We start from the raw sequence: 26824 nt of genomic DNA, 5'->3' as shown, positions 1-26824 counted from the left end.
GGACCTAAAACGACGTAAGGTCCCCCTGGCATGTGGCTCGGACCCTAGCTTCCGAGGCTTCAGGTTTAGAATTGGTTTAGAACAGTGGTTCTAAAAAATAGCAGATTTACAAGCTCACAGCGTGTCACTTCATGCCGCACTGCGAGCCTCTACATTTTCACGGGGTCCGTGGCCATATAAATTGGGGTGTCCTTGACACATTTTTTTTTTAACTACTAATTTAGAAGGCATTTGTAGAATCGGCCTCAGGTTCTAATGGGTTAAACATGTGTTTTTATTGAATTAAAGTTGAATTGATAGTGGGTCACCTCCCGAATGATTTAGGAAATATTGTGAAAATAGCCGATCTACAAGCTCACAACGCCTCGCATTACCAGAAGAGGTAATTTGTTACTTAATGGAAAATAAATAAATAAATATCAGCAACTAAAAGGCAACGCTCTACTCTGACACACAAGCATGCACCCACGGACGTACAAATGCGCGCGCGTGCACACACACACACACACACACACACACACACACACACACACACACACACACACACACACACACACACACACACACACACACACACACACACACACACACACACACACACACACACAGAGAGCTGCACTGGAAGCAAGTTTTAGTTCCTGTTTTAGCGTCTTTCGTAAAAACTGTTGTAATTTTCCACTTCAGTGTCTGTTTGTTCTAGTGTACAGATGCACACAAAGTTGAGCCTTTGAGCAAAAAGCTTTTTTATTTTATTCTTTTTTTAAAGTTGATCAATTAAGTAAAGGGAAAATAATGAACCAACTCCAAACATCAGCCTGTATATGTGTAGAAAATGGACCTTGGCAGTATCTTTGATAAATAACAGACCACAGACCAGGCAATACAGAATGAATTCAAAATGCCTCTATCTTTGGTTGTACTTCAAATAATGTATACATGTTGCAGCTGTTAGGCACAAATACCTAATTACACTGTAATAAAGTAATATACATGTTGTATTGCACCTTTAAGCAATAAGACATGAAACAAAGTGCAATATGGTGGTTAAGGACATGGCTGTGCTGTAACAGAGACACGAAGCGAGTGCCGTCTGCCTGCACAGTTGTGCAACATAACATTAAAATATCATGAATCAGTGAATAGTGGAGTAATATGGATAACAATGATTCATTTTTATTTTCCCGCTGGTATATTGTGGTTGTGGAACTAGCTGTTCAATGGACTAAAGTACTTGACCAATGCCTTATTTGTCATTATCAGCTGTGTGACTATAATGCATTGTTATGAGTGATATACTTTTTTCATATATTTTATTATATATCAGTGTTTGCCCTGACAGGGTGGAGTCTATGTGTCACTGCTCTCAGTTGTGGTGCCATGTGACTGTACCTGTACATATATTAGTTTATGTATGAGGTCAGTGTCTAGAGCCAATCAAATAGGGTTCATTCAATGTGATAGAATGCAAGGTCAGCCTCTACACACTACACAAAAATGGTGCTAAATAATCATAATAATTTGAGATAATCGCAATTATTTTGTCATAATTGCTTCCATGTTGAACATTTTCCGTACATTTTCAAATATTTTCAAAATAAGTGGAAATAGCCGCAATAACCGCTCTGTGGAATTTGTGTTTACGAAGCCTAAAAGTTAGTCAGATTATTTTTGGTATCTATATGTTCCTACAGTATCTTCTATTTCAAAAACACATTTACGACATTAATCACAATTATTTGGTTAAGTAAGTAACATGTCATGAAGGTGACAGTCCTACACATCTCTTGTCAAAGGGATTGTGGAGCCACACAGTGAGATTGGTTTCAGTGCCAGCAGGCCTGATGCACTGAACTTGAACTTTGTCCTGGAGTGAGCTGGGTAGAGCTCTGCTAGACTCTGCAGTGTGCTACTGTGCAGCAAACACCATAGTATAACACTGTTATAGCACTGATCTTATGCCCTTAATACAAGGGTTCCCAAAGTTGTCAGGCCACGACCCCCCAAAATAATCATATTTGAAATGGGGACCCCCACTCTGACAAGCACTGTCTTGGAATTGTATTATTATTATTATTATTATTATTATTATTATTATTATTATTATTGTTAAAATAGCCGAACTACAAGCTAAAAACAAAGTGTTCTAGTAGTACAGATTAAACCTTTGAGCTAAAGTATTGTTATTTTTGTTTGATCAAAGGTTGAGGGAAAATAATACAAGCTCCAGACATCAGCCTGGACAGTTTGTAGAAGATGGACCTGGACAGTATCTTTGAAATATAAGAGACAACCCACAGATCAGGTAATACATCATTCATTCTAAATGTTTCATTCTAAATGCTAAAAAGTAACACACACACACACACACACACACACACACACACACACACACACACACACACACACACACACACACACACACACACACACACACACACACACACACACACACACACACACACACACACACACAACATGCTTAATACAACCTTGGACATACAATACATGGGGTGTGACTGAGACACAAAATATTTGATTGTTGATTGTTTGATTTGACTGTTGATTCACTCTTATAAAACGGAATAAATACTACACATAGAAACACAAAACGTTTTTTTTGTTCAAGTTTATCATGTGGGCAGCCATCCACAGTTTTGGCCTCAATCTAGAAGTCAACCGTTTTCAAACATGTTTGATATTTATCTGGATCGCTACGGTATGGAACAGCACAGTGGGGGACCGAGAGAAAGACGGCCGCTGTTCATATGAAAGGGAAGGGGGCCGCTGTGCCGACAGCCCGCTAATCTGATGCACGTGCACACACACACACACACACACACACACACACACACACACACACACACACACACACACACACACACACACACACACACACACACACACACACACACACACACACTTTTCATACCATCAGGTTGGTTGTTTATGTAGGATGGACACTGTATCCAATAGGATACTGTAGCAATATGTTCTTTTTAGCAAGTGACACCCTTGCATGATGGACGAGTAGCTAAACAATACTTTATGAAACTATGGACAGACGCAGGAACAGTGCAGACACTGCATGGTGTCATTTGGGGTGCCTGTGTTCTTCCATCACTTTCCAAAATGTTCTCTCCATGTGACCATGTTATTGACAGTGTCAGTGTGTGCTTGTACAGTAGATAATTAATTATATCCAATCCAATCCCACACAACCAAAGTTTACAAAGTGCTGTACAGAAAATCATGCAAAGTACACTGTTAAAATATGCTAAAACACAAAAAACACCAGCAAGGACACACAAAGAACAATAAGACATAGACCACAGAAACTCTCAAGCGGGGTTAAAAAGCCAAGGTATAAAGATGTGTCTTAAGCCGAGATTTAAAAGTCTCAATGGTGGGGGCCCTTTTGGGGGGGGAACGCATTCCATAGTGAGGGGGCTATGGCAGCAAAGGCTCGGTCGCCTCTGGTCTTTAAATTGGTCTTTATTGTGACCTCAAGGTTTAGCTGGCCGGCAGACCGCAGTGACCTTGGGGGGGTATAGACCTTTATGAGGTCAGAGAGGTACTGGGGTGCCAAGCCATTCAGGGATTTAAAAACAAACAATATATCCACATCTAAAGTCGGAGGCTTTTACGATGTAAAATGTACTGATAGTAGCAACATTGCATTGAATTGTGAATGCTGTCATTTTGAGACATGTTGTACAACTTTTGTGCTGTGATATGAGTAGCCTACACAGTAAGATATTGGAGGATGGCGGCTTGGCTCGCTGTTATCTTCATTGTAGCTGCTGCTGCGATATTATGGTCAAAGCTGATGATTATTATTATGCTCTACCTTTCATGTTGGTCGCACAATGTGCACCCTTCATAGTTCTGAAATCCATTGATTTTGCTAAATGTTGAAAGGACAGACTCTCTGAGTCTGTGCCATGCCAACCTGCTTTATTTTTCGTTGGGTGTGATAGTGTCCAGCGGATAACATTATGTGATGTACAAGACCACAATGAGACATGTCGTGAGCTTGCAGATCGGCTCTGACGCAATGCACTGTGGTAAGACGAAGCGCAAATGAGGAAACAGACCCTGTGTGTGTGTGTGTGTGTGTGTGTGTGTGTGTGTGTGTGTGTGTGTGTGTGTGTGTGTGTGTGTTGTGGTGGATAAAATTCATATAACAGTTGTGGTATTGTGGTATTGATGAATTGAATGTATTAGTAAGAGGCAACAATCATCACCTGTTCTTCAAACTCCTCTCCCTGACAAAGTATTTTAGAAACAGCCGACTCATGCAAACCTATTGTAACCATACCGACTCTGTGTGAGTCAGTTATAGAATAAAGCCCATGTAAGGAGTGACCATTTCCACATATGCTCTGTGTCAGCATTTAATTTGTCCTGTGATACTATACATGGTCATTGCTAATTTAACCAGTCAGCTCTATGGTACTGTTACTTAGTATAGCCTGTTTATATTTATCTACATTTAGGGGAGAGATCTTTGTGTATAAAAGGTGTCGCATATGACACTTCAGAAAGCTTCTGCCCTACGGGGCCCAAGGGCTGGCCAGGAGGCCAGAGCTCTGTCTGATCTGTATGCGGTCTGAAATCTTCCTAATAAATTATCTAAAACTTCACCTGATATTATTATTATTTCTATAATAAACAAAAAAAACCACTGAATTGATTCACCACAATCGCCAGTCAGTGTGTTACGAAACCCTTTAGGGTCTAGGGTGGAGTTTGTAACATAATGATATTTTACCAGGCTGTTGAGCATGAGGTGCAAATAAAAGAGACCACACAAGGTTTTGAGCAAAAGGTGAAAGGTGCTTTTACTCTTTAAAGCAGAGTAATTTACAATACTGACATTACACTATGCACAGGGCAAAGTAGTAAGCCACTACCAGGGGACATGGGTGTTGCCAAAATAACAAAATCAGCTAGGGAAACAAAAGACAGACTTAACCAATTACTTAGTGTAGTGAAAACAAAAGCCTGCCTACCTAACTACTGTAACCAAACAATGTTCAAAAATACATAAGTGGCAACCACCCCTTATTGCTTAACAAAGGTTCTGCCTACGTGATGTCTACGTATAGAGGCCTCTGTCTTTCTTGTCCCAAGGCAGCAGCATACACTAAGTAGATTACAGGTACTGTAGGAGAACAGACACTAAATGACAAAGGTTTGCTCTGGGAACATAAATGGAGGGCTACAAACAAGGCTACACAGACAGGGCTACAAACAGGAAATGGTTGAGAGAGAATGAGCCAAGATGGGACCCAGCCTTTTATAGACAGCAGATGGTGGTGATTGGATGAGGGTGGGGCCAGGTAACAGGATGATTGACAGCTGATGAGACCTGTAGTTAGTGACAGAGGGAAGGAGAGACAGACAAGGGAAGGAATACAGAATCCCAGGCAAAACTACGTGGAACGTAACACAGTGTATGCTCATAATAACTTGAAAATGTTTGTATTGTAATTTGGTGTTTACTTTATTTAATATAAAACAATATAGGCTACTAATAATTATAATAATATTGCGGAGCAAGGCAGCCGGCCATCGTGGCTGGTGATATTTTAATTTATAATATTATTTAAGTTATTATATAAGTACAGTATTGGGTGTTAGGACAATATTGTTGTAAATCATATACGCTGAGAAAAAAAATCAATGGTGGTCATTGGAGTAATTTTTCAATTTCCCGGCTGGTATAGACCTGTCGTTGTTTTGTTGTGTATAAAAACCTTAAATGCCCAATCATTTTTCATTATCAGCTGTGTGACTATATTGAAATTCTAGATGAGTGATAGACTTCTTTGCACTTTTCTTTAGTCATAATTGTAAAAAGCAGCTTATATGGGTCGCTGTGTTTCTCCTGACAGGGTGGAGTGTGTGTGTGTGTGTGTGTGTGTGTGTGTGTGTGTGTGTGTGTGTGTGTGTGTGTGTGTGTGTGTGTGTGTGTGTGTGTGTGTGTGTGTGTGTGTGTGTGTGTGTGTGTGTGTAGCACCTATCTTAAAGGTGCCATATAGCACCGTTGTCAAATAGTGCTATAGAACTATTACAGGTGCCTGAACTAAGCTGACAAACCAGGACAACCTCTAATGAACCATACAGAGGATCAGTGTTGGCCCATCAGTAGATCTGTCCTTACAGAGAAAATCTAAATCACAATACACACAAGATCTCCCTGTAAGCCAGGGAAGAATGTAAAGGTTGGCCGGATGGTCAAGGCTGCAAAAGATAAACTTAGAGAGTCTAATAATTGCCTTTTGGGGGTTTTATTCACCTCCTGAAACAGCAGCAGTCCAGTTTATAATATAGTGCAAGGCCTCAGCAAAGACAAAAAACGTAAAATAAGACTGGGAGAAAATTCTTGTTTTACTAAATACAAACACAGTTATGGAACAACACCTAAACTGAGGAGAAGCTATACAGTAGCAGGCTATATATACCCTTACTGTAAAGGGACCTGGCAGCTCTCCCTCAGGCTGTTACCTGTGGGTCAACCCAAGTCTAACTGACACTCGTCACCTGCAGGCTCCTTCTTATGGGGAGTGAGACATACCAAACACACAGAACAGCAATTGGCAATAAAAAGAAAAAAACTCATATCAAGCTATTAAGCTAACACCAGGCCTATGAGTTAACTACATAATTACTGAAGGTTATACCATCAACTTGACATGGATTCATGGGTGGAAATTCTTTCACAAACTCTTTTAAAATAAGCTTGCATGAAACAAACACCCCTCCTCAGCAAGGGTTCCCAAATGCCGGCCATGGTATAACTGGCCATACAGCACTCTGCGGGGCAGTCGGTCTTGAGGCATCTGGATCACATGTCCAAGCCAGCACGGAGCTTCGATACTCCAGCAGTTTATTTTCGCCAGTATCTCGGTATGTGGCACACGATCACGCCAGGTGAGGCCCAGGATGTGCTGTAGGCATCCAATATGGAAGCGCTCGGCTCCAGGGTCTTGATGTGACGGCTGTATGTGGTCCATGCTTCACAGCTGTAGAGGAGGGTGGTGATGCAGACAGCATTGTAGACAGCAACCTTGGTGTGCAGGTGGAGGTTGTTGTTCTGGAAGACCCGGCGGCGTAGTCTCCCAGAGGCAGCCGACGCCTGCTTGACCCGGTTTTGAATTTAGCAGTCGATGCTGCAGTCCTCAGAAAGGATACTGGCCAGGTATTTGAAATATAGGGTTATTGCTAGTGGCTTGTTGTCGATGTTGAAGACAGGCAGGGTGTGTGGGGTTCTGGAGCTCCACTGGCAGACCACTTCTGTCTTGGTGGTTTTTGACAGACAGACCCATCCTGCTGTAGGCCCTGACAGCCACATCAAGAGGTCCAACTAGACTCTAGTCTAGTTGGACCTCTTGATGTGGCTGTGGCTCTAGTTACTAGAGGCTTCCAGTTAATTCAACCCTGCCCCTGTCACCGTACACTCCAGCGCCGCCAGTCTTCGTGTTGGTTCCAGGTGTTCTGTCACCGAGGTCAAAGTGGAGACCTGCACAATTTTTTTTAAAATTGCCACGGGGGTGCACAGTCCTCAATAGCACTTCTTGGCTGTAGAAGGGTGGATTCCAGTGGCACGGGAAGCCCAAGACGACCAGCACCCTCCCCAGCTGCAGGCAGCTGACAGTTCCTCATTCTGTCGAGGTCCGCCTGTGCATGCTGCCACGTTGCTTTTCTCTCAGGGTGTGCTCTCCTAACCTTTTGTCCTTCCAAACTAGGCAACGGACACACATACAAACACACACACACGCACACACGCACGCACGCTCGCACGCACGCACGCACGCACGCTCGCCCACACGCACGCACGCACACACACAGAGCTACACTGGAAGCAAAGGTCATGTGATCTGAAAGTTTTTGCTAAATAATCACAATTATTGGAGATAATCACAATTATTTTGTCATAATTGCTTCCATGTAAAAATATGTTCATACATTTTCAAATATTTTATAAAAAAATTGGAAATAGCCGCATTGCAATCCGCTGTAAGCTTGTAGATCGGGTACTTAAAGCCTAAAAGTTAGTTCGCAAATATGTGTGTGACAATGAAACGCCGAGTAACATTTCATGAAGGTGACAGTCCTACACATCTCTTGTCAAAGGGATTGTGGAGCCACACAGTGAGATGGGTTTCAGTGCCAACAGGCCTGATGCACTGAACTTGAACTTTGTCCTGAAGTGAGCTGGGGAGAGTTCTACTAGACTCAGCAAACACCACAGTATAACACAATAGCACTGATCCTATACAAAGCCCACATGAGTTTATCTTAAAGGTTAAACACCACAACAACAGGCTAACACTTGAATCTGTCCAAAACCCCTAATCATGTATTAGGGATGATGTTTTCACTGACTCCTGTTGTCACTGACTTTCACTTTCACAGTATTTATAATCATACAATGGCATCAGGCCCAAGGATTATGAAAAATCTCTCAACAGCTAGCTAAACAAAAAATAACATCATAGCTTTCAGCACATGTTTTTCCATGTCAGGTTTTGATTAACTGATGGAGCCTTTTTGATTAACTGATGGAGCCTTGGAAGGCATCGTCACATCCGGTGATGTAGGAGAAGGACGTGTGGCAGGAGGCTCTCCCGCTTATTCATTTATGTATCACTATTTTTTTGAACACCACAATGTTATCTAACTAACCTTGGAAGTCAGTTTTATTTCTAGGTTTTAGTAGTAATAGTGATGAGCAATACAGCGCAAAAAAAAAAATACAATATCAAGGAACCACCACAAACGAGGTCAAACACTGTTTGTAGCAAGTTAGCTGCTATGGCTGCTGCCACTGCCGCTGCTGCTGATACTGAGCCTGTCTCTATGAACAACTTAATGGCAGCCCTGGATAAGCAAAGGGCTAGCCTCAAAGAAGACATGCATGCTCTCATCCAGAGCTCTATCAGCCCCCTGCAAACCTCGGTGGACTCCCTGCGTACAATGGTGGACTCCTTTCAAGGGCGCTTAAGTACAATTGAAACCACTGCAGGAGACAACTTTGAGCTCCTCAATACGACTGTAACGACGGTCCAAAAGCTACAGGCAGAGAATGCATCACTCTGGGAGAAATTGGACGAGATCGAGAACCGGGCCCGCAGGCCGAATTTGCGCCTTATTAATCTCCCTGAGGAAGCTGAAGAAGGCAAAGACCCGGTCCAGTTCACAGTGGACCTGCTGAATGGAATGATGGCCGACGCCCCTGGCAAACCTCTGGACCTGGAATCTTTGGAGCGGGTCCACCGCTCGTTGGGCCCAAAGCCCAAACCATCTGAACGTCCTAGAAGCATCATTATTCGATTCCACCACGACCGGGAGAAGGAGCGAGTCTGGAACTGGGCCAAACGGCACGAGCTGAATTTCGAGGGGAAAACCTTGAGAATCTATCAAGATGTGAGCGCAAGTCTTTCGAAGAAGCGTGGGGCCTTCAAATCTATCCAGCAGGCCTTCTACAATAGTGGGTCACGGGTCCGAATTCTTCACCCAGCCCGCCTCAGAGTGGACTATGAGGGTAAAACCCTCATATTCCAGACGCCGGAGGAGGCCCAGGCCTACTACAACGACAACAAGCTCGCAGACACGCATCCTTAAAACTTTTTCCCTTTTTCTTTTCTCTTGGACTGAGTGAGTAACACTTTTTGCAACACAGTGGACTGGTGCGGTTAATTTGAGGTGTCTGGTTGGCAGAGAGCATAAACCTTTTTTTTTTTCTCTGCTGAATGATTTAGTGTATAATAATTCACTTAATTTAAATCACCTTTTTTTTTATTATAATAATAACCCACTTAATTTAATTTAAATCACTTCTTATTTATTATTATTATTTTCATTTTATTCTATGTCTTATTCATTTTCATATGTACCATCATTTATTATTTGGGTCTTTCTTTCCCCTTTTTTCTTTTTTGACGAAATAATGAGTGAATAATGAGCCACTTACACCAAAAAACTTTTTGTAACGTTATGGACTGGTGCTAACTTGTTGAATCGGTCGGCCCCATTGCTTTAATTCATTCTGCTTTAATCTAAATCACTCATATGAACGGCTCCGTTACTTTAATTAAATATATCATCTTTTACTAGCATCATTATTATCATTTTCTTTTGTGTTTTTTTTTTTTTTTTTTAGTTTATATATAAAGTGTGCCTAGGCTACATTTAGTATCTGTGGAGTTTTTGACAGAAGAAGCCTACATCTTTTTTTTTTTTTTTTTTCTCCCTCTCCCTTTGTTTGTTGGAGAATTGAGTGAGCGGGATTATTATGTCCCCACTTACACCAGAAACATTTTGCAACATAAATGGACTGATAACTTGTTGTTTCGGAAACTTTCGGGTCGGCCGTGTTGCTTTAATTCAAATCGTTTTAATTTAAAATGCTCCTCGATCGGTGGGAATCGTTGCTTTAAACTAAATCCATTTTTCTTTTTTACTATCATTATTATTATCTCTTTTTTTTTTTTTGTGTTTATTAATCCACATATACACTCTGCCATCACTAATTAGTTGGGGCTAGATTGACCGAATGACTGAGTGATATCTAACCACAAATACATAAGAAAACGTTTGGTGAAACACTGGATTGGCATTAACTAGCCGTCTCTGGCCGTCTTTGTTGTTTTGTTTTAATTAAAAAAAAGAAAAATTCATTATTATTATTGTCATCATGATTACTACCATATTTAGTATTTTTTTTTACCACTTCATTGCGTTTATTAATTGATCAGTTTGGGCATTGGCTTTATTTTTATTTCTTCTCTCTCTCTCTCTCCCTTTTTTTTTTTTTATCACCCCCCGCTGGGTATTTTTGACATTTGAATATAGTACTTGACATCGTACCCCTAGTAAACAAAATATGCCAGATGGGCTTTAACTTCCAGAAGTCTTTAATTCCTAGAGCCTATACATATGCAGTACAGTGGACGTTATGTTTCTCATCATATGTCCTTCATTATTGTCCAACCCTAAAATCACTCTAATACAAAGCTATGGTTTATTTTTCTACTCATTATTACCATTATTATTATTATTATTATTACTATTATTATTATTATTACTATTATTAACACTATCACTTACACTACCACTTATTTTAAGCAACCACGGGTGTTTGAACTGGACGCAGCACTACTGCTGTTAATTATTAATTATTAGTCTTACTACTATTACCAGGAATATTATTACTAGGCTACTATTATTATTACCAGCAGTAGCAGGCTAGTTTTCTTTTTACTAAACATGAACATTAGACTTTGCTTTCCGTGACGCTATCCCCGCAGCCAACGACCACAAGGACAACTAAATATCCATCCACCACGTAGCTGGCTGTGGGAAACGTCTTCCATTTACCGTGGTTTTCAGGGTTTCTGTGACGACAATCTGTCCAATCACGTCACCACGGGCACTCCCAGCCATGGGAACTAAAGCAAAACACATTAGACCTTGCTGTCCGTGACAATATCCCCGCAGCTAACGGCCACAGGGACAACTAAATATCCATCCATCACGTAGCTGGCTGAGGGAAATGCCGTCCATTTTTTCCCCCCAGGGTTTCTATGATGACAATCGGTCCAATCACGTCATCACGGGCACTCCCAGCCATGGGAACTAAGGCTCATTCAAGTAGCTCCATATTAGGGTTTATAGCTTTAATTTGGATAGACAAGGCCACGCAGTGGACAAAATACCACATTTAAGTTTTTTTTAAATTATGTTCTAGCTTTGTAGAAGAGAGAAATGGCTGCCTTTTAAAGCCTAGTCTGGTCTCCTTTTTTTCTTTTTTTCCTCTCTTCTGCCGTAATATTATTAGGTTATCTTTCTTACTATTATTATTATTATATACTTCATTTTACTTTCCTTTTGTAGTACAGTCATCACTTGACTTTCTTCCCCCTTATGCATTAAAGGGGTGTTCATCTACTTTATAAGCAATAAAGAGCACGCCAGCACAGCTGTTTTATTAGTATGGGGAATAGTTGCTCCTCAGACAGCTGTGGATCAACGTCTCCCATAACTTACACATGGGGGGAGGGGGGACGCCTCAGTTTGCTTATGGGGTGGACAGGGATCCAGTCTGTGTATGTGTGTGTATGTGTGTGTGTGTGTGTGTGTGTGTGTGTGGGTGGGGGGGAGGGGGGGGAAGCTACTTGCACTGCTTATATACACTGTCTCATTTACTTATTTGTCTTTTTTTATTTTACTTTGTTCCTTCTCTCTCTTTTTTTTTCTTCTTTTTTTTAATTTAATTTTGCATGGAAAAAACAATGAAAAATTGTTCAGAGATTAAAATCACAAGCTGGAATGTCCGTGGAATGAGAAAATTGGCTAAATTGAAACAAGTATTAAATAGAATAAAATACCTTCAATCCAAAATAGTTTTCTTACAGGAATCACATTTAATTACATCAGATATAGACAACCTGAGGAAAAAATGGCCCGGTCAAGTATTTCATGCAAATTATAGTAGCCATGCAAGAGGTGTAATTACTCTCATACATAAATCAATACCTTTCCAAATGATAAAAACTATACAAGACCCAGATGGGAGATATGTAATCATACATGGCCTTATTTTGTCACAAAAAATCAATCTTATAAATGTATATGGCCCCAACGAAGACAACCCAGTTTTTTTTGAAAATCTATTCTTAACAATATCAGCCTTGGGAGGTCACTATCTGATCGGGGGTGACTTTAACATCGCACCCGTACCGGAGAATGACAGATCAACCCGAATTGACACAACCCACGTACAAACTAGGAAAATTTTGATTAACTATATGATAGAATTAGGACTTATCGATGTATGGAGAACTCAAAACCCAGATAAAAGGGAATACTCTTGCTACTCAAGTACATATAAGACCCATTCACGAATTGATTTCTTTCTCATTTCTAGGGGACTATGGACTAAGGTTAGAAAATGCTGGTACAATAGTATAGTAATCAGTGACCATGCTGCAGTATCATTGGAGATAAATTTAGGCCAACTGGAATATTGCTCAAGATGGAGATTACAAGTTGAGCTGCTACAAGACACAGCCTTTGTTAACTTTGTAGAAAGCCACATTGATACATATTTTGATCTTAACACAGATGAAACTACAGCCAGTATTAGATGGGAAGCATTTAAATCGTATATTAGAGGAATAATTATTAGTTACTCAAGTTCTAAAAATAAACAGCAGAAACAAGAATTACAAAAATTAGAAAATCAAATTAAAGAGGCTGAGAAAGAAATTTATAATAACAATGATCCTGGGAAATTACACAATCTATCAATTTTGAGAGCTAATTTCGACAAGCTAACAACTGATAAAGTGGCAAAAAGTTTAATGAAGACTAAACAGCTATACTATGACCAAGGGGAGAAAGCAGGTAAACTATTGGCATGGAGGATAAAAAAAATGCAGTCAGAAAAATCAATAGATAGTATAAAGTTAAAATCAGGGGACATATCCATAGACTCAGCAGAGATTAATAATTCATTTAGAGATTTCTATAAAACATTATATAAATCGGAAAATACTATAAATAAACAAGCACAAACTACATTTCTTGATCAGTTACAATTTCAGACTATATCAGAGGAAGATAAAATTGAATTAGACAGCCCATTAACAATAAACAACCTTAGTGAAATTATAGGGGAAATAAATAGTGGCAAAGCACCCGGACCAGACGGGCTACCAATAGAGTTTTACAAAACCTTTAAAAGACAACTTCTAAAACCACTTCTTGACATGTATGAAGAATCATTCAATAAAGGAATACTTCCAGATTCATTGAGATTAGCTACAATAATTGTGATATTAAAACCAAGTAAACCTTCAATTGAATGCTCATCGTATAGACCGATTAGTCTAATGGGATGTGATATGAAAATTTATGCAAAGCTCTCTCTACTAGATTAGATAAGTATCTGCCCCAATTGATTAATGAAGACCAACAAGGTTTTATACAGAAAAGACAAGGATACCATAACATTAGAAGAGTCTTAAATGTCCTACATGAGAAACATAACGAAAAAGATACGGCAATGCTATCGGTTGACGCTAGCCAGGCGTTTGATAGAATAGAATGGGGCTACCTCTTTGAAGTGCTACCTAGGTACGGATTTGGGGTAACTTTTCTCAAATGGCTCAAATTATTGTACACAAATCCAACAGCTGAGATACTAACAAATAGCAATATATCCAAACCTTTTTGTTTGCAACGATCGACAAGACAAGGCTGCCCCGTCTCTCCTTTGCTATTTACGTTAGCCATCGAACCATTAGCTATGGCTGTAAGAGCACACACAGCAATATCAGGCATTAAAATTGGAGCCGTAGACCACCGCATTTCTTTATATGCCGACGATATTATATTTTTTGTGACAAAATTAGAAAATAGTATTCCCAACCTAAGCAGTTTAATTGAGCTCTTTGGAGGGTTCTCCGGCTATAAAATTAACAACTCAAAGTCTGTATTAATGTTCTTCAATAAGGAAGAAAGACTTAGTCCCATAGTAAACACCCCATTTGTGACCACTACTGAAGGCTTTAAATACTTGGGTGTCAAGATTACCCCAGAGATTAGTGAAATAATCCCAGCAAACTACAAACCTTTGGTGGATAAAACAACGGAAATATTGGACCGATGGTCAAATTTACCCATATCCATGATCGGAAGAATAAATATAATAAAAATGTCCATTTTGCCTAAATTCTTATATTATTTCCAAACAATCCCATTGCCACTCCCCAACTCTTTTTTTGACAATTTAACTAAACTATTTAGCAGATTTATCTGGAACGATAAGAAAGCCAGACTTCGCCTAAATTTGCTATACTTGCCTTATGAAAGGGGTGGACTCCAACTGCCTAATCTCAGATGGTACTATATGGCAGCTCAGCTGACCTCGGTATCGTATTATTTTAAAACTAGTTCACCTCCAGTATGGGTTAGCATTGAACAAGACGCTGTTTCACACTTGCCATTACATTTATATCTATACTCATCAGATGTTAAAACAATAAAAAAGCGCACAAAAAATCCATTTCTCAAAAATACAATCTTAGTTTGGTATGCTGCCCATAAACATATGAGAGATATACCTACATTATCTCAGTACACTCCTATTTGGGGAAATGACCAGTTTATACCTGCTAAAAAAGATGGCGGCTTTAAGTTGTGGCACATCAAAGGCATTCAGAAAATAATGGACCTCTATGTAGACGGAGTGATGCTCTCATTTGAACAGTTATGTCGGAAATATCAGATCCCTAATAAACATTTGTTTTAATATTTACAGTTAAAAAGCTTTATGTCATCAAAATATGAACAAATCATGTATATACCACCCCTATCAATACTGGAGAAAACATTAAATTCAGAGGGGAAAAGAAACATCTCTACATACTACAATCTACTAGTTGAATACAGTACTGAATCGACAATAGATAAATTAAACGCGTGGAAATTAGATATTCAAGAAGACATTGAGGACAATGAGTGGAAACAGGCATGTTTAAAAGCGCAAAAGCAGACAATAAATACAAGATTTAAATTACTCCAATATAAATGGTTAATGAGAACGTATATAACTCCTGTCAAACTCCATCATATGTCCGCTAATATTCCAGATGTCTGTACTAAATGTTTAACTGAGAAAGGAACTTTATTTCACTGTATGTGGGAGTGTCCCAAAATGCAAATATTTTGGAAGGAAATCATGAGATGTCTGTCAAATGTATTTAAATGTATAGTTCCTATGAGTCCGAAATTATGTATATTGGGAATTTACCCTAAGAACTTTATACAAAGTCCAAGTCAGACCAAAATCCTTGATTTTGGACTCCTCCAAGCCAGGCGAGCTGTAGCGCTATACTGGACAAATATGGAGATACCATCATTAAGGGTATGGCATAAGGAACTCATGAGTTGCATTGGACTGGAAAGGTTAACATACATAACTAGGGGAAAGCAAAATGAATTTGACCAATTGTGGGAAACATATATGAATGCTGTGGATATTACTGTTTGAGAGAGAAGGAAATTGTACATTTTTATTTTTTTATTTTTATTTTTTATTAATCTATTGACTTTATTTGAGAAAGTGTAAGCAATGTGTTCATTTTTTTTTTATTTTTTTATTTTTTCTTTATGGCAGGTGCAATGGGGTATGTGTGTATGAATGTGTGTAAAAGTTGATGTCCTGTATGTAATAAAAAATCCAATAAAAATATTTAAAAAAAAACAACTGATGGAGCCTTTATTGACCCTATAGTCATGTTCAGAGCTGAAAGTGCCTTGATGTTCTTTCCAGAACTATACCCCAACCTTCACCTCATATTGTTTTCCTCATTCATACATCCCTGAACACATGCATTCAATGTCTTTATGGCTGTACAGTATGGTGTAGAATTTAGAAGCACATGATATTATTCATAGAAAATGATATATTTAAATCAAATGGTGTGTGTACCACAGAATAACATGTTATGTTGACACAAATGAATGTGTTAAATGTGTTAAAAAAAGCTTCAATATGAATATCAATTGCGTTTCATTGCGTTTCTTTGAAGTTTCGAAATTACAAGCACATAAAGCACTTGTTATAATAGAACCATGAAATAAAATTGTGTATGTACCACAGATGTGTTAATCTTAACTTCAATATCAATATTAAATTCAACAAATTGATTTTGTTTTAAATTGAATTAAACATTACTACGTATAACTCACAACTAAATTAAATACCCTAATCATGTGTCAGCCTGGGCCAACCACAAACATGTTTAGAATGTTGGTGGAATTGAATTTGTCTCTGCCAGTGCTCCTCATGTTAAGAGTGTGTGGTTTGGTTGGTTGAGGGGGGGGGGGGGGGTCTGTTTACTGCTCAATGATCCAATCCTGTGTAGAGCCCGCCTACTGTATCCGGTAATTTTGTACACACACAAATAGGCACGCACAAAGGCCGTTTCTGTATCTGGTCTAAACCAGATCTGCAACCTGTAAAGTGAACTGATCCCAGGCAGTCTAGCATTGTTGCACACTCATGCGCACCACAGACATGGACGTTGTGGCTCACGGGTGAACAGAACCTCCCTATGGAGTAAATAAACACCATAATAAACAGCACAGAATACATTGACAGGAACACACTGGAACAATTTTGGCACTGAATCTTTTAACTGAACACCGTCCCTGGTCATGTTAAATGTAGCAACAATATCATATTCACTGACTATTTACATTAATTTGCATTCAATTGCATAGCGTTTGTCCCAAGTAGCCTACATGTGGTCTAAAATGCATAGAGTTACTGTCCTGGAGGTGGTTTTGATTTCGAATGAGAAACAGTTTACGTGACATTTCAATAAACTTGTGCTCCTGAAACTGCTCATTAAGATGTTGCATTTGTTCACCAGCTTATGAGTAACAGCTGGTGATATGACACAATAATATCCTCATACTTTATCTACAGTTGACATTGAAACATTTGTATAGAGACCTGCAGAGAGGCAAGTGTTTGTTACAAGGAATAGGGTTGTGGTCAAGTTGAAGGTTTCTACAGACTTTTCAGTGACCACACACACACACACACACAGCACACACACGCACACGCACGCACACACGCACACGCACGCGCACGCGCACACACACACACACACACACACACACACACACACACACACACACACACACACACACACACACACACACACACACACACACACACACACACGCAGCTGCTAGCTCCAGTTTCATGTACCACCAACATGCACAACCCTCATCATTTTAATCAACTGTCCTTTCTGTGTAAAAACTATATAGCTATAGCAATCATTCAAAAACATGAAATGCTTCTTTGTGAGTATTTATTTTCAATGTATGTCATGTACGTCCTTGTGAAAATAGCCGATCTACAAGCTCACAACCTTTCGTATCGCAAAGCGTTGTGAGCTTGTAGATCAGCTATTTTCACAAGTTTGAGTCCCGGGGAGACATCAAATTTCTCTTATGGGTCTCGAGCTACATGGTTGTGAACCACTGATCTAGAGTAGTGTTAGTTCTTTTTTCACTCAAGTTGAATCTATTGTGTTTCTATGGTTTATTGTGCATTATTGCATATTGCAATATTTTCAAAATATATTATTTTGAAATCCTGCCATTTAGGCCTTTCGAACACCTCTGACATGTGCGTTAAGGACATGTCTGTGAGATGGAAATATGCATTATTTGTCACAGTACATTGTTTGTTTACTTTACTTTTACTTTTACTTACTTTACTTTTACTTTACTGTATACTTTTGTGTCTGTCTGCTTGTGGTTAATTGTTTTATTGGCTTATGTACTTTGCAGAAGGAGACTGGAGTTAGTGGTTATATTCAGGGTTAGTGCTAAATGTAGGTTTATTTAGGATGATGTACAGTGGTTGTACCTTCAAAATGTCAGGGGTGGTGCCTCTCTGGTGCCTCTGTGGTACCACCTACTTTGTGGTACCACTTTTTTTCTATGTGGTGCCACTAGATGGCGGTAGAGAGCAACTAATGGCCAGACACAGGCATGTTGTGTCTATTTGAGACAGGGCTGCTTCCAGTCAACAGATAGAAGCTGCAATTGAAGCTGAACTTGTTGAGAAGTGAAACAAATAATTGTATGGGTTATATTATCAAGATGTATTTTGGTAAATTGCACTCAGTGGGCTATTAAATATAACCCTCAGGAATGAAACATAAAAAAAAAAAAACATTTTACTTAAGTAAAAGTAGCAATACCACAATATAAAAATACTCTATTACATCTAAAAGGCCTGTGTTCAAAATGTTACTTGAGTAAAAGTACAAAAGTATTGGCATCAAAATATACTTAAAGTACCAAAAGTAAAAGTACTAAAATGTTTTAAAGCTATTTTCAAATGGTATAAAATAGGGCTAAAGTGGTTAATGTATATGTTTTATAATATAACAATTTATATCTGCAAAGTAACTAAAGTTTTCAAACAATTGTAGTGGAGTAAAAGTACAATATTTGCCCCTGCAGATGTAGTGGAGTGGAAGTAAAAGTACAGTAATACTCCAGTAAAGTAAAAAACACCATCATTTTTCATAAGGTTCTGGGCGACCCAAGTGGGAATCGTACCCCAACCTCTAACTTTACAGATCCCTTTCATTAACCACTACACTACTGGTATAGTTGATGTGATAGCTGTATCAGATCAGAAGACACTACACACAGAAGGGGCATCTCACTTCAGCTGAAACAGAGAAGTGTTACTTGAGTAAAAGTACAAAAGTATTGGCATCAAAATAGACTTAAAGTACCAAAAGTAAAAGTACTAAAATGTTTGAAAGTAGTCAATCTACAAGCTTGTAGATCGGCTATTTTCAAATGGTATAAAATAGGGCTAAAGTGGTTAATGTATATGTTTTATAATATAATCATTTATATCTGCAAAGTAACTAAAGTTTTCAAACAATTGAAGTGGAGTAAAAGTACAATATGCCCCTGCAGATGTAGTGGAGTAGAAGTAAAAGTAATAAAGTATTGGCATCAAAATATACTTAAAGTACCAAAAGTAAAAGTACTAAAATGTTTTGAAAGTAGAAAAAAAATGGATTGGAAGAGGGAGAGAGAGAGAAAGAGAGAGAGAGAGGGGGGGGGGGGTTTACATTATTTGAGGTAAGGGGGAAGGGATCTAGAAGAATTGATCTACCAAGCCAAAACAGGTTATGCTAATGCACACATCCTGCCAAGGAGTCTGTCTGGTCTCCCAAAAACATGTTCTTGACAGTGAAAATCATATACTGTATTTGAACAGAGCTGCAAGAACTTACATTTTCAAGTTAAAGTTACTGTTACTGTTATATTAGCCCTTTAAAGTTGTTTCAATGGTTACATTGAGTGAGGCCTGCAGTGTTTAAACTGGTACACAGGATTGCTTTGGTTTTTGGATTGGATGATTGCAAAAGAGATTGTTTCTTTATAACAAATATGTTTATTACATTAAAGAATATTAGCCAAACCAACCACATAAAAACAGTTTGAATCGGAAACGACAGTTCCATAAAGTTATTTGCCTCTCCAGCAGGAATTGAACTCTGATCTCACTCTTGGAAGTCAGTCTCACTAACCACTGCACTAGTGGTGCAGATGGTGTGTGTGTGTGTGTGTGTGTGTGTGTGTGTGTGTGTGTGTGTGTGTGTGTGTGTGTGTGTGTGTGTGTGTGTGTGTGTGTGTGTGTGTGTGTGTGTGTGTGTGTGTGTGTGTGTGTGTGTGTGTGTGTGTGTGTGTGTGTGTGTGTGTGTGTGTGTGTGTGTGTGTGTGTGTGTGTGTGACTATCGTTGTAGACAGACTATTGTCAACTATCTGAGATATGATTTTCACTGTCAAGAACATGTTTTTGGGAGACTAGACAGACTCCTTGGCAGGATGTGTGCATTAGCATAACCTGTTTTGGCTTGGTAGATCAATTCACTTCTATATCCCTTCCCCCTTACCTCAAATAATGTAAACCCCCCCTTCTCTCTCTCTCTCTTTCTTCCAATCCATTTTTTTTTCTACTTTCAAAACATTTTAGTACTTTTACTTTTGGTACTTTAAGTATATTTTGATGCCAATACTTTGCTACTTTTACTTCTACTCCACTACATCTGCAGGGGCAAATATTGTACTTTTACTCCACTACAATTGTTTGAAAACTTTAGTTACTTTGCAGATATAAATGATTATATTATAAAACATATACATTAACCACTTTAGCCCTATTTTATACCATTTGAAAATAGCCGATCTACAAGCTTGTAGATTGACCACTTTCAAACATTCTAGTACTTTTACTTTTGGTATGCCCCTTCTGTGTGTAGTATCTTGTGATCTGACACAGCTATCACATCAACTATACCAATAGTGTAGTGGTTAATGAAAGGGATCTGTAAAGTTGGAGGTTGGGGTACGATTCCCACTTGGGTCGCCCAGAACCTTATGAAAAATTATGGTGTTTTTTACTTTACTGGAGTATTACTGTACTTTTACTTCCACTCCACTACATCTGCAGGGGCAAATATTGTACTTTTACTCCACTACAATTGTTTGAAAACTTTAGTTACTTTGCAGATATAAATTGTTATATTATAAAACATATACATTAACCACTTTAGCCCTATTTTATACCATTTGAAAATAGCCGATCTACAAGCTTGTAGATCGGTTACTTTGAAACATTTTAGTACTTTTACTTTTGGTACTTTAAGTATATTTTGATGCAAATACTTTTGTACTTTTACTCAAGTAACATTTTGAACACAGGCCTTTTGGTTGTAATAGAGTATTTTCATATTGTGGTATTGCTACTTTTACTTTAGTAAAATGTCTGTGCACTTCTTCCACCATGAAACACAGTTGTGTTTAAAGGCATTGTAGGGAGTTCAGACATAATCAAAGAAAAAAACTGTTGTCAAACACCGCCCCTCCAGCAGTTCTTTTCCCCGACCACCAGGGGGTGACGCAGGGGGGACTTTTTAAATGAGTCATGCCCAAAATAGGTTGCCTTATGCGGATACAATTCGCGGAAATGCCCGACCCTACGGTTCTCTGAATTTATATTTTTAAATAGGCTCTTTCATGATAAATTGACCACATATATGAAGCTAAACAACTAAATTCTATCCAAACGATTTTTTAAAAGTAAATTATGTGCCTCAAAAAAGAAGTTTGAGAGCGTTTTAAAACCGAAAGTAAAAAGTTGATACGGGCACGGACGCGCACGGACACGCACATGCGTGCGTTAATTTACGACCCGGACATAAACAACATGAACATAAACAGAAGGGAAAATACGGATTTCAGACAGAGGACTGTGTTTCAATGAAGGAAAACACCCCAGCATCATTATATAGTGGCTGATAGAGGCGAGAAAATGCAAAAAATATATATATACATATTTTTTAAATTTAGGCTTAATGTTCCCTACAATGCCTTTAAAGAAACAATTGCTTTTGAATTCATCCTAAGGACTCTGCATTATTTTCTATGTTTACAAAAAATAAAAATAACAATCACTTTTAAATGCATTCACCCTTCCCCTGCTGCTAATAATGTACTGTTCATGGACTCACATGCGCCACATCGTGGGCGATCAGCCACACTACACCTTAAAAAAAGGTGTCAAATGTGGCACCACCAAGTAGTGGTGGTACCACAGTGGCACCACAGAGGCACTCAGATGGTATTACTGCCATTCTCAAGTGCTAACCACTGTACTTGTAGTGCTCACAGTGTTCAATGTGCGCAGGGGGAAACGTGTTTCCTACAGCACTACAGACAGCGACTCTGGCAATACCGTCACATAAAACACACTATGGCATTGTTTTACTAACAACAGGCTGCCATGGCTTTTTAATTAAAATCAAATACGACACTTTCCCGACTAATAAACATTCTGTCACAGGCAATTAACAAAGCTTAGCTGATACAGCAATTCTAATAACAGAAATCTTTTTAGAATTACGTGCAGAATTGTCGTGTGCTCAGTTTGCAATGTATTATCAAATAGCCTAAACACAATAAGATTTGCGCACACACAGTGGCCAGCAGGCTATACGGCACAGAGACCCATCAGAACAAATAGGCTATACAGTATGGCAAGGCACCAGTTATCAAAAGTTCAACTTCAAAACATATTACAGTATGGCAGTTGAAAGGCACAGCGGCCCATCAGAACACAATACAGTTACAGTAAACTAAAGCATTATCAGTTGGCACAGCGGCCAGAACACAATACAGTAGACTATAGCATGGCAGCCCATCAGGACATAAACAGTCTGGCACAGACTGTTTTTTTTTTTTGTGTTTAATATACACAACAAGTTGAGAGCAATTTCTTCTTTACAAAACCCAAGCCAGCCAGGGTAATACACATTCCAGTACAATAGAGCTTTTAACCAAATAAATGAGCTATTACCTTTTTACCTACAATATTCCAAATGTGATCTTGAGCTCTGGGGTGATGGTAATTCCCTCATGTCAACAACTCGATAGACAATTTACACATTCAGGTGGCGATGTATCAACGCTAGTTGCTTCTGTGCTTTTCTTAATTGATTTGGGCCCACCAAAGAAATCTGACATTTGTTTGTTTCTGTGACAGACTTGACATGACAGTTGCTGATCTGGTGAAGCAGGGTCGTTGGTGGTTGGTGGTTTGATTGAGCAACATAATGGTAAGTTTGAGCGATATTTCCTACCATACCATACCATACCATACAAGACAAGACAAGACATAAACAAGGGTTAATTGATAGTGAGCCAGCCATTGTTCAGAAATATACCGGACAGGGTGATAGACCCTGATGCAAAGCGGAGGGGTCTTTATCACCCTGGGGGGGGGGGGGGGGGATTTCTCAACAATGACCGGCTCACTGTCAATTATACTACTTATTACATGGCTGCTTAATAAAGCAATTCATTATTTGACCCAAACATACAAGAAAACAATTTTATTGATTAGAAAGGATTTAATTATGTACAGTATGAAAGTAGTCTATTATGCCAGGCGTATCCAGTGTCATACTGTCGGCTCGCAGAAATGTGGTAGTTAGTGTCAATCAAATATCAACGTTCTGGTACTGCATTGTCTATTTCTCTCCTCAAACATTTTCATAATCATTCTTCAGTGTACTGTTTTGCTGTAAATTGCATTGTGTTTATTTACTTGGCCCCACCATGTTGGATATGGCAAAAACAAATCACCATGGGCTGATATGAACCAGTAGCTCAGGCTCTATCCATAGCAGTGGTTTGTTATTGATAGCAGCGGTCATTATTTAAAAATAACAGACCACTGAATTCAGTGATTAACCAATCAGAATCAAGCATTTAACCAGTGTTATAACATTGTTTAATAATGTTCAGTGATGATATGATATAATAAAATGACTGTTATGTACAACACTTTGTGTACAACAGGATGCTGGTGTCGATTTGACTTTAAAAAAAATGGATGAAGCAAAAGGTGAGTTTTTTGTCAGTAATATAGTTCAATGCTTGACTTGACCATTGAGTAAGGTGTTTACTTGTGCTACCTTTGAGTGTATATCCTTAATATCGTATTGCAAATATATAAATGCCCCCAGTTGTAATGCTTTATGTATGTGAGGATGTAGAGATGCAGAGCTTTATTTTTCATTGATATAATAATGTCATTTTCTCTGATAAATGTACCGCCAATTAACCACTCTATTTTTCTGTTTCAAACAGCACATGTTGTGAAACAGCACAGGGCAGATTTTATTCAAAAGGTTGTCACAGTGATGCCTATAGTAGACAGTTTAGGAATCATGGTCCATCCTGAGCTGTATACTGGGATTCAAGCAGAGAAGACGAGACAGGACCAAATGAGGAAACTGTATACAACTGTACTAGATCCAGGGGGAACACGCGTCAAAGCAGCATTTTACGATGCCCTTAATCAACACCAACCCCACATGTTGGATAGTTGTGGTGAGATCAAATGTCAATAGATTTTTTTTCTCCACTTAGCTTTTTCAAATAATTTTCCTACAATAGTTGTCACTTTAGTTTAAAAGAACAAGGGCCAGCACACGCAACATTATAAGTATCATAGGGTGGATGTGTTTCACCAAGACAGCCTTCTTCAGCTCCTATCTTTGCATTACTAGACACATCTATAATCCATCATGTCAATATTTCTAAACAACATAGCCTACTGTACATTATAATGTAAATGTACACATAACAAACATTTAATACATTGTCATGAAAGAAAACTAATCCAAAATACCTCATTCTGAGGTCATGTTTCAATATGGTCTGGTCAACTGCTCCAGGGGCCAACATGCCCCCCCCCCCCCCCAAAAAAAAAGGTTGACAGGTTGAGAACCACTGCTCTAGAAAGCAGTATAATATGTTTATTCAAATCTTTCACAGAATGGGAGGGAGTAACAAAGGGAGACAGCTTTAACAAGATGGAAATGAATAGATTTAAATTTAATAGATGGAAACAATTTATCTTGCATCGAAGCCTACGTTTTAAATTGAACGATCCAACTACACTGCTAAGTAAATCGCAACTTTATCGCTACTTCTAGTGTGACTTGCATCAATCTAAAAGAGCTTAGCAATGCAAATCATTGATTGTATCCACACAGAGGCTACTAAAAGTTGTGCCTATTATGTTTAAATGTTCAAGTAGGGTGTTGTCCTAAAAGAACATATCTACAAATTAAGAACACATCGCAAAGCAACATATTATCTTGTAGATCTACTCAGCATTACCTAGAAATGACAATAAATCAGGGACCTCTTGATGAGATCATAAACAGTACAGACATTAACCAACCCCAGGGTCAGAACACATTTTACCAAATGAACAAAACTTTTTAAGTGATTACAATGTTACTTAGCCCAATCTTTATGGTAGAGTATGTTAATACAACATAACATAACATACAATTGGGGTGGTTGCATTTAGTCATCCCACTTTTTTGTTGAAACATGGTAATAATGTATATGGTTTGACACGACTGGTTAACAAATGCCTGAAGGAAGGAACTTCTATTTCTACCCTGAGCAAGCTAATCGCTCAGTGGCAAATATGTCAGCACTGCTGCCGGAGGCCCCTATTTAAGCGTAATTAATTTATGGATAAAAATTAAAAGCAATAAAGTCATGTTAAAACTTTATTGTTGTCTCATCTTTAAACCAAATACTAGAAAAATATCAATAGTAGTATTGATAAAGACTGCTATTAACATATTAAAGGAGCTACACCATGAATTTAAAAAATAATAATAATATTTGATATCATATTGTTTATGTCCCTCAAACGTTTTTCAAAAGGTTTGAGCCTAAATCAAGCCTCAGATATACTCATTCCAACTAACTTCTCTCTGGCTTATAAAGCACTTTCACCTGCAATACCACATTGTCCTGTTTGGCACGGGGCGCTATTGAGCCAGTTTGTATGCATGTTATGTCCTGGTTCTGTGTGGAAAAAGTAAAAAAAAAAAATAAGAAAAAAAAAATAAATAAAATAAATATTATTATTATTATTTTTTTTGATTTTGTTTTTGTTGGTTAGAACTGAAAAACGGGAGGAATTGTTCCCAGACGTGACGTAGGGTGGGGGAACAAATCTGACGGACTGTTTTCAGACCAATTTACATAAAAAACACAGATAGCCTATGAAAGCCTGCATGCTCGAAGTCGGGTATTTGTTGGAACAGAAGAGAGGTGGGGGAGACCAAAAACACACAAAAATGAAGAAAAAGTTAAAATTCATGGTGTAGACCCTTTAAAGTGATTTACCCTACCTTTAATATCTGCGACTATGTCATAACACATATCACTCACTCTAGCAGATGTCAGTGATGTTGGAGAGTCTTCAGGCAGCAGTCTCCTGACAGCATCCTCCCAGCCTCCACAGAAAGGTAATCATTCATGTATTTGTTTAAAAGGAGATTAGGACTAATCAGGCAAGTGTATACAGTTAGTGTGCAGAGTAAACATAATTATGTATTTTCCCCAAAACATAGTCTGAATTTCACATGATTGTGAAATACTTCATAATTTTGTCCGGTCAGAATGTTTGTTTACTGTAAACTGGTGGTCGTCATTATCCATGTGCTTCTGTTGATTGGAAGTAGGAGCTGCATTAAAGGTGCAAAACTGCATGAGTGGGTGCCTTATAACTTTAACTAAGGGACATAAGGAACCTTATGCAACAGAGTTTTTGTTATGTGTAGTGTTACAGTGGCTGAATGTTTTCTGTATCACCTTTACT

At 38.6% G+C, this 26824-nt stretch overlaps 1 protein-coding gene across 10 annotated transcripts in view; it reads left to right on the top strand.

Annotated features, from left to right (window-relative positions):
- LOC311052606 (ribonuclease inhibitor-like) overlaps positions 1–26824 on the top strand; it is a 436715-nt gene that overhangs the window by 391659 nt on the left and 18232 nt on the right. For 9 of the 10 annotated variants that reach the window (XM_084067644.1, XM_084067639.1, XM_084067643.1 and 6 more), the window contains exons 1-4: positions 23183–23243; positions 23989–24034; positions 24280–24522; positions 26403–26471. The exons of the other annotated variant lie outside the window; for it this stretch is intronic. In XM_084067644.1, coding sequence (XP_083923770.1) covers positions 23241–23243; positions 23989–24034; positions 24280–24522; positions 26403–26471 — 361 coding nt within the window. In that variant the 5' untranslated portion in view covers positions 23183–23240. Of the gene's footprint in view, positions 1–23182; positions 23244–23988; positions 24035–24279; positions 24523–26402; positions 26472–26824 lie in introns of those variants that run through there. 10 annotated transcript variants of the gene reach the window in all.

This window comes from Gymnoscopelus microlampas (assembly GCF_963454915.1).
Source record: "Gymnoscopelus microlampas genome assembly, chromosome: 9".
NCBI classification, from domain to species: domain Eukaryota; kingdom Metazoa; phylum Chordata; class Actinopteri; order Myctophiformes; family Myctophidae; genus Gymnoscopelus; species Gymnoscopelus microlampas.
The sequence above is the reverse complement of the archived record's forward strand: the minus strand, read 5'-3'. Positions and strand labels throughout refer to the sequence as shown.